Raw genomic sequence first — 10,099 nt, 5'->3', positions numbered from 1 at the left:
TTAATGAACTTCACGGGTGATTAATGAACTTCACGGGTGATTAATGAACTTCACGGGTGATTAATGAAGTTCACGGGTGATTAATGAACTTCACGGGTGATTAATGAACTTCACGGGTGATTAATGAACTTCACGGGTGATTAATGAACTTCACGGGTGATTAATGTGATTAACCTGTCCTCTGGTAATTTGTTGGGCTCACACGATACAGGCTCGACCTAGTGTGTGAACCACAGTTAAACTTTAGTTCATAAGTAGCATGGCGATGAATATTGTATTGTATATCTCTATGACTGTGTAATCTATTTTGGTAAATAAATCATTATCTTATCTTATCTCTCCCAGAGGCACAAATTTGTGCCCAAAATCCTTCGATCCTGTTATCCTGGGAGATGATAGATTAATTGGGGTGAAATGTTTAATTTGGGTGCCGCTAGGTGGTTTTTAGTGTGATACGGTAAATAATAATAGAGGACACGAGTGATTATTTTGATTAATCAAAGGTATATTGGGGTGACATGTCTAATTTTTACAAAGTTTTTAGTGATATGGTAAAATGACAGAATACGAGTGATTAATATGATTAATTGAGGTGAAATGTGTAATATGGGTGCCGGAAGGTGTGATACGGTAAATAATAGGAGACACGAGTGATGAATTTGATTAATTGAAGTAAAATGTATGATTTGGGTGCCGCTAGGTGGTTTGTAGTTTGGTAAGGTGGAAAATATCAAGAGACACGAGTGATTCATTTCATTAATGAAGGTGAAATGTTTGATTTAGGTGTCGCTAGGTGGTTTTTAGTGTGATACGGTTGAAAATAACAGAGGACACGAGTGATTAATTTGATTAATTAAGGTGAAATGTTTGATTTAGTTGCCGCTAGGTGGTTTTTAGTGTGATCCGGTTGAAAATAACAGAGGACACGAGTGATTAATTTGATTAATAAGCTATGTACTCTATCAATAATATTACCTTGACCCGTTTCTCTGTGCGGTGCGACTGCTTGTGCTGTGCGAGCAGATACGCGGCGTGGAACTTAGCGCCGCACTGCTCACACACAAACGGTTTCTCGCCGCGGTGACGCCGCTCGTGGTTCTAGATTATAAATATCATCATCATCATCATTTTATGTGTACTTAGTACATAGACAGCAGTATTTTAATAATCAGGATTTTTTTAAATTCTATCATTATAAAAAAAACAGTATTACAACTGTGTCTTCAATCACTCAATAGTAGATTATACAACGAGTGCATAAAACGCGCCATTTCACCCGAGACGTTTATATCCACCCGAGCCGCAGACGCAGACAAGGGTTGATAAAACCGGTTGAGAGTATAATCGAGTTTTATGAACAAGTTAGAATAAATAATTAATAATAAACAAGCAATATTATTTTATTAATTAAACAGCAATGTGGAAACAAATGTATATTTCAATCTTTTTATGTTAAATCCGGTCCCTAGTCATTATAGTCAACACAGGCGTCCCCTCACCCTGAGAGCCGCTATGCTCGCGCTGGTAAACTCGCAGTGCTGGCACTTGAACTTCTCGTGGCCATGCTTTGCCCTCAAATGCTCGCTCAGACGCAGTCTGTTGCCGAATTTGCGCCCACAGTGCTGAAGATAAACGAAAAACATGGTACAGGTGTAGAGAGAAAGGCACCATTTTTTTTTTTTTTTTATTTGACTGGATGGCAAACGAGCAAATGGGTCTCCTGATGGTAAGAGATCACCACCGCCCATAAACATCTGCAACACCAGGGGTATTGCAGAGCGTTGCCAACCTAGAGGCCTAAATGGGATACCTCACGTGCAGTAATTCACCGGCTGTCTTACTCTCCACGCCGAAACACAACAGTGCAAGCACTGCTGCTTCACGGCAGGATTAGCGAGCAAGATGGTGGTAGCAATCCGGGCGGACCTTGCACAAGGTCCTACCACATGCCATATTAAAAGAAAGAGATTAGTGATGCATGGATAGATATTTAAAAAAAAACTTAATTCGTACGCCTACTGGCAAAACATAGTGGTTCACATGTTTCAGCTTTCGATGCAAAAAAACAACCGGCCAAGAGCGTGTCGGACACGCCCGAAATAGGGTTCCGTAGCCATTACGCAAAATTAAGTAACATTTTTCTAAGGATTTCGTATTTTATACGGAATATTCCAAGTTTAGGTATATATTATACCTTAGGCTGCTATTTACTCTTAAACTACTAATAATTCTCAAGAAAACTTAACCGTTATAGTTTTCTATGTAAGATTGATATACTTACCACCAATATGATTTTTTTTTCAAATTTTTTGATTGATTTAAATGAAAATTTGCACTTTAAAGTTGAATATTTTGCAAACAAATCACTGAATTTACTTTACACTTGTATTTTGTGTACTTATGTAATTTGCGAAATGCGAATAAACGTTTTCTATTTCTATTTCTTTTATTTGAATCGAAAAATCGTTTTAGCAACCCCCTACTGATTTTAAAAGACCTTTCCAACGATACCCACACTACAAGGTTGGATGAGAAAAAAAAATCACCCCCACTTTACGTCTATGGGAGGTACTCTAAAAAAAATTGTTTTTGAATTTTTAATTGTACTATTTTGTCGGCATAGCTTACATCTAAATTCGTGGAAAATTACAGCTTTTCTAGCATTGATAGTCCTTGGGCAAAGCCGCGGATGGACGGACAGACAGACAGACATGGCGAAACTATAAGGGTTCCGTTTTTGCCATTTTGGCTACGGAACCCTAAAAACTTAATTCGTACGCCTGCTGGCAAAACATAGTGGTTCACATGTTTCAGCTTTAAGATCGATGCAATGTACCTATGTTAAACAATAAAAAACCTTATTCTGATAGACTGACCCCCCCCCCCTCACATACCTCGCACACGGGTCCCAGCCCCCTGTGTTTGACGGCCACGTGGCTGCGCAGACTGGCGCGCTGCATAGTCTTGTGGCACACGTCGCATTGCGTCAGCTCGCGACCCTGAAGTACAAGCAAATAAGTTATTTATGATACAAGTGCGGAATGTAGTCGTGTCGATTTGAAAGCCTCGCTTCGCTCGAGTTTTCAGATCACCGGCACTCGCCGCGAATTCTCTTCAATAAATACGTCTCAACGAAACTCACAAAGAAGATTTTCATCACAGAATTATCCGTTTCAATAAAAATATAAATTAAAAAATATAATATTTACACTTTTACTAATTTCTTGTTTTGAAACGTAACGTCCGGATGGCCAAGTGGTTAGAGAACCTGAATACAAAGCTTGAGGTCCCGGGTTCGATTCCCGGCCGGGGCAGATATTTGTATGCATAACACAAATGTTTGTTCTCGGGTCTTGGATGTTTAATATGTATTCAAGTATATATTTATCTATATAGGTATGTTTATCCGTTGCCTAGTATCCATAGTACAAGCATTGCTTAGTTTGGGACTAGGTTTGTCGCGTTGCTCCTATGAAGAAGGGCTACGAAATAGCCCGAAACATGTCGAGCTAAACTCGATTTAAGACACCTTGTTTATATATGAAGACGTACCGATTCTGAAATTTTCCTCTTCTTTTTTTTAGCTGTACAGCTGGCCACGTGCTCCACTAAGACTTCCTTATCGTCGAAAACAGACTTGCAATGCTGCAACAGACATATTTATTAATATAATTTGTATATATTATTAGAGAGCGGATTTGAAATAAAGATTACAAGTTTAATGTGGATATGACTAGTGTGATTGGTTGGATAAATAGATAGATTTATTCATTAGATATCATGTTTTTTGTTGTTTGTTTATTCATTCACTCAACATATCAATTATAAAAATAAGCAAAGATAAAAAACAATCAATAAAATACAATGTCAAATTAAATTCGTCCCCAAGTGGGAGTTGTCAAAAAATATGTGCATGTGTGTGTTATGTCAAATTTCGTTTTAGGTACACCGCGAGATAGCGCTTACGCGCTACCATACATGCAAATCTGGCCATAGAGTTGCCACTCTTTTTCTACATAGGTACTTATACTCTTTGGACAGCGCCAAAAAAAAACTATCACAACTCCGTGGTGCCGCATACAGACTCACGCCGAGAACCCCGAGAACACCCGAGAAGCGTGAATGTTAGCCGCCTACAGACTCACGCGAGAAATCTCGGCGAGAAGTCTTGCCGAGAAATTGCGCGAGAACCGAGAAGGCATCTAAAACTCATGCGACCTTCTCATTCGCATTGTCGATCGTTATCCGGAATGGACGACAGTGCAGCGGCTTGCATCCCATAAAATAGGCTCTGAATGAAAATGTTCTATGAACTTTAATTCTAATGCGTTACTCCAAATTTTATAGCACTGAATTACACTTGTAAACACGACAACGTCGACAACACACAATGAAGTCCACGGTCGCACTGAGACCGAACAAGAATGTAATACCGTTCTCGTGTCTCGCCCGAGAAACCCTTTGAAAATACCGACACCGATCGGAGAACAGGCGAGCGCGAGAACGAGACGGCGAGAAAGCGATCACATTCACGATTCTCGGGTGTTCTCGGGGTTCTCGGCGTGAGTCTGTATGCGGCATGAAATACCGACACTGATCGGAAGAATAGGCGAGCGCGAGAACGAGACGGCGAGAAAGCGATCACATTCACGCTTCTCGGGTGTTCTCGGGGGTTCTCGGCGTGAGTCTGTATGCGGCATGTGATCGCTTTCTCGCCGTCTCGTTCTCGCGCTCGCCTGTTCTCGATCGGTGTCGGTATTTTCAAAGGGTTTCTCGGGCGAGACACGAGAACGGTATTACATTCTTGTTCGGTCTCAGTGCGACCGTGGGCTTCATTGTGTGTTGTCGACGTTGTCGTGTTTACAAGTGTAATTCAGTGCTATAAAATTTGAGTAACGCATTAGAATTAAAGTTCATAGAACATTTTCATTCAGAGCCTATTTTATGGATGCAAGCCGCTGCACTGTCGTCCATTCCGGATAACGATCGAGAATGCGAATGAGAAGGCCGAATGAGTGTAGATGCCTTCTCGGTTCTCGCGCAATGTCTCGGCAAGACTTCTCGCCGAGACTTCTCGCGTGAGTCTGTAGGCGCTATGAGAAATTGCAGCGAATTACTGTTTATTGTTTTACACTGTACTTACTGTTTCAAAAATGGAATTTTCTATCAAATTTTCTTAAAATCATGTTCTAAATTTAAAAATAATGTGCCAGTGACAGAACTTTGGGACCGACTACGTATGATGTCTCCGTCTCTTAATCAAAGAAATTAGACCTAATGGGCCCCATATACGGTACGATTCGTCTGTACGATCGATCTGATGAAAATCGACGAATCGTACCGTGTGTGGGGCCCTTAAGAGGTCACAATGGAGAACGAAATGCAAACCTGTGACGCGTGATGACGTGACACTAACGTCACTTTGATGTGATGACTTTGACATGTTTACTTCGCAACGCCATTATATACTTAGTAATTTATTCAAGTTTATATTGAAAATACTCGATAATCCGAATTTTCCGCCTACAAGTTGTCGACTCGGATTGACTAATTTTTTACGCTCTTCAATTTGATGTGCATTTCTTTCGAGTCTACCGTACCCCTTGACGAAATTATTAATATAGATGTATATGTTGTGTTATTTATTTCAATAAACGGTAACAAATATAGGTAAGGATCGTCTTGCCAACAAAAATACAAACTGAAACAAACAACTAAGTAACAAATTTGGAGTTAAAAAATACAAAAAGACTCCAAAAACCAATCTTAATCATCTTGCCATTCTTGCAGCCACAACTCGTAAACCTTGTCGCGAACCCCCTACCGTCGAATAACGAACCCCTAGGGGTTCGCGTACCCCACTTTGAGAAACCCTAGAGACTATAAACAACACTCACCCCACAGTGTAACTCCGTATTACCATGCATCATCTTTATATGTCTATTCATTTTATCCTTCATAACATGTGTGTCACAGAGCTCACACTTAACCCTCCACTCGTCCGCCCCGGGGTGACATTTGGCCATGTGCGCATTGATGCTCCGCACAGACAGGTCCTTCTGGCACAGGGTGCATGCGATGCGAGTTATCTTCTCAGCTTTGAAAGTCGCATGTCGCTTCCGGCGGGGGCGTTCGTTTGTGGGTGTGTAGGACGGTAAGTCTGCAAGGAAAATATAATAATAATAATAGTATTTTATGCAACAGTTGTATAACAGGGTTCAAAAAAGGTGAGTGGCGTGAGTTACGATGTGAGCTTCAGCGTGACACTATTTAATGAAGGTTTATATTGGTTTCTAATTGTAAGATAATAGTTATTTATGTGGCTGGTGCATAATGAGAGGCATTACGATACGAGTGTGGTTTTTATGAAACGAGCCGAAGGCGAGTTTCATAATAAGATCACACAAGTGTTTTAATGGCTAATTATGTATAGCCGCATACATAACTTTATCTACAAGCATATCATAAGTTTTCTATAATATGTTCAGATATGGCCTGTATTTTGACTTTGACTTTGACTTTGAATAATAATTATTATCTACATTCATGTCATAAGTTTTCTACAATATGTACAGATATGCATTGTTAAAAAAAGTATTACCGATACTTTAATGTAACATTAAGATGCACTGTACTTTAATGTGAACATTAAGATGCACCCGCAGATACCAAGTTTTCTTAATAAAGGCCATTTGATAGTCGTTTCTGAACATATAATAGGGAAGTTATGATATGCATGTAGATAAAATGGTATTATAGTACATATTATGTAGATTTCTATTTATCATATTTTTTTTTCTATTTACTAATATCATTTTTACTGTGGAGTCTATTTTTGGACCAAAAATCATTTGTAATCACTTCCCTGTGTCTACTCTCATTTCCCTATCTTATGTAAATTTAAAAATGCCTCTTTTAAATTAATAAATATTTTGACTGACCAAAAGGTAATTCTAGAATACTCCATCATAAACTTGGTGAAAATATTCGTCAAAAAATATGTGGATACATGATAAAGATAAAGATAAGATAAAGATAATTTATTTGTCAAACATGAGTTCCTATATACAATTATTAAATTGAATATATAGATGTGCAATAATTAGATGTCCTGTCCTTCATGTCTTGCCTTTCAGCATACAAATTTTTAAGTTATGAATTTAAATAATTATACAATAAAAAAATAAAAAAAATAGGAAATAATTAAATTACAATCAATATTACATTAATGTTCCATCATTTTCAAAATTCTACCCTTAAATGGGTATAAAGGGGAGTGAAAGTTTCTATGGATAAAACGTTAGGTATATTTAAAGATCATCATCATCATGTCAGCCGAAAGACGTCCACTGCTGGACATAGGCCTCCCCCAAGGCTCTCCACTCAGACCGGTCTTGTGCTTTCCGCATCCACCGCGATCCCGCGATCTTAACCAAGTCGTCGCTAAAGAAAAAAAAAAGAAAAAAGAAAAGAAGATATTTAAAGATATAATTATAAAACTTCGTGAAAATGCGGGATAAAAAGTAGCCTTTAGATGTGCTATTCCAGATTTCCAGATGTTCAGCTATCTACATACGAAATTTCACCAAAGTCGGTCTAGCCGTTTTAATGTGAAGGAGTAACAAACACAGACACGCACGCACCCAAAAAAATTACGCAAATTTTGAGTACTTTTTGTTTTATAGTTCTTTGTATTTTTACATTTATAATGGTAAGTACACCCGCCATTCTGAATCTTTGTCCTATTGGACAGAAGCTATTTATTTAAAAAAAATAAAGCAGTTATACATATATAAATAAATTTGTATTTTCATTTCGCTACTATTAACATACAAATAATGAAATATGAATAATTTAAAAATAATTCACACTGTTTACTTTTTTTTACTATTCTTTTTAATCTTATTTTCTTGAAATACAGATAATTTCAAGTTACTAATTTGAATATCATGGCATAAAAAATAATAAAAATAATTACCAGATTGGTTCTCCTGGATTGCATGGTCACCTTCACTTTTAATATTCACATCATCTATTTTGCTATCTTCATCAACTTCTAACCGTTCTTCTTTTAAGTCGAAGTCATCATCTACATCTTCATCTGCGCTATTCGTCAGTGTTACGTATTCATTTTTCAACTGCAAAAGTCTGGCTTCGGAATCTTTGCACTGTTTCCTGAATTTTAGTGAGGTGTTTAGGAAGTTGACGCAGCGAGCACACATTTGTTGTGGTAGCCCATCGTCTATGTCCACCTGAAAAAATATAATTGGAACATTATTATTATAAGTGTAGGGTGAATGAAGCGCCAGGAAGACAGTTCAGAAAGTTTATTCAGGAAAATTTACAAAACAGGTTTAGGGCTTACTTTTACTTAAATAACCTAGCTAAAGTATAGGCATACAACTGTGAGTTTATGGAATGGACAGCATAGGCCGTCTCACCCCGTACCCATTTGTTGGTTTTACTTGAGGATAGCAGAGGCCGCCTCTCAAGCTAGACCACTAGCTGAATGAGTGCACTCTCGTCCACGCAGCGCCTTTTATTGGTTCCGAATGCAGCCTTCGTAGGCGCTCGGGTGTATCGGGCCGCCGAGCGAGATAGGTTACTGTGCGAGCGGGAAAGTATTCGAGCCCGCGCGCATGTTGTACAGATGTCTTAGTTTATGGTTCTACATAAGCCTTTTTTTTTTAATGGCTTTCACTCTTCCTGTTTTTAGCAAGACGTATTTTGCCAATGTCGATGTTGCGACATTACGCACATGAGGAGAATGTTTGGTTCAAATAACATATGTTATGGACGGCACACGGACCATAATGAACCTAATTACCGATTATAAGCCTTTAATCGGACAGCATGTAACACTACAAGAATGTATAAATGTAATTCATCACTTCTGTCCTCTTTTATTCATAGAATAGCTTTTGCCCGCGGCTTCGCCCGCGTGGAATCCTGGAATCAATGCATTTTTCCAGGATAAAAAGTAGCCTATATCTCTCTCTGGCCCATAAACTAGCATCATCAGCCGGAACACGTCCACTGCTGGACAAAGGCCTCCCCCTTAGAACGCACAATGAACGACAACTCGCCACTTGCATCCACTGGTTTCCCGCAACTCTCACAATGTCGTCAGTCAACCTGGTGGGAGGCCTGCCAATGCCTCGTCTTCCGGTTTGTGGTCGCCACGCGAGGACTTTTCTCCCCCAACGGTTATCTGTTCTTCGAGCGATGTGGCCTGCCCATTGCCACTTCAATTTGCATATTTTTCCAGCTACGTCAGTGACTTTAGTTCTTCAACAAATTTCCATATTCCGGATTCTATCGCGCAAAGAATAGAGATAGTTTCTTGTCTAAAATCACGTTGATCCGCCACTCAAATAAAGACGGGCAAACATACATTCAAACACACCAATTTTCGCATTTATAATATTAGTATGGATTTCTCATTTGCTTATTTTTTGCATGTCCGTTTGCCAGGTGGCAAAGGCCTCCTCCAATCGTCTCCATTCTCGTCTTTCTATATCCACTCTATTCCATGATATTCTTGCGACCTGTCTGATATCGTCATCCCATCTTCCTTGTGGTCTTCCGCTTTTTCTTTTCCCATTTCTCGGGTCCCATTGCATCTATTTTGCTCCATTTTTCTTTCCCTCTTTATTTGAACATACTTTTTTCTTATTTTTGTTGAGGCTTAGAACACAGGTGATCATTGCAGTCTCATGGGTGCTCACTCAGTTCCACCCACCACACAACACAACACCGCATAGATCATAATCCTCCTTCGGGCAGTTGGGTAATGAGTGGTAAATGCATGCAGGTTGTTATGTTCTCTAAGTACATTAACTTAACAAATCTGTACTAATTATGAATGTGAGATAAAAAAAAAGTGTTTTGTAGATTAGTTGATTGTAAATCCAAATGTTATTTGAATTTAAATTGAATAGATAACCACATTTTTTTTGTAATCTGGATTCAAAGTACAGAGAATGAGTCGCTATTCTAGAAATAATCAGTTATGATTTACAAAGGTCGCTATTTAATAAATAATATAGTAAAATACAAGTTTGTAGTATTGGAACAGTTCATACTTCTGTCAATTTTG

General features: G+C 38.7%; 1 protein-coding gene across 2 annotated transcripts in view; it reads right to left on the bottom strand.

Moving 5' to 3' along the window:
• LOC141442775 (uncharacterized) overlaps positions 1–8,252 on the bottom strand; it is a gene marked incomplete at its 5' end in the record, with an annotated part of 11,767 nt that extends 3,515 nt beyond the window's left edge. Inside the window, 7 exon segments of one of the 2 annotated variants that reach the window (XM_074107888.1) lie at positions 29–218; positions 976–1,098; positions 1,500–1,622; positions 2,895–2,999; positions 3,553–3,645; positions 5,898–6,160; positions 7,979–8,252. In XM_074107888.1, the coding sequence (XP_073963989.1) occupies positions 141–218; positions 976–1,098; positions 1,500–1,622; positions 2,895–2,999; positions 3,553–3,645; positions 5,898–6,160; positions 7,979–8,252 (1,059 nt within the window). 2 annotated transcript variants of the gene reach the window in all.
• Positions 8,253–10,099: the final 1,847 nt, after the last annotated feature.

This window comes from Choristoneura fumiferana, chromosome 26 (assembly GCF_025370935.1).
Source record: "Choristoneura fumiferana chromosome 26, NRCan_CFum_1, whole genome shotgun sequence".
Taxonomy (NCBI): Eukaryota; Metazoa; Arthropoda; class Insecta; order Lepidoptera; family Tortricidae; genus Choristoneura; species Choristoneura fumiferana.
The sequence above is the reverse complement of the archived record's forward strand: the minus strand, read 5'-3'. Positions and strand labels throughout refer to the sequence as shown.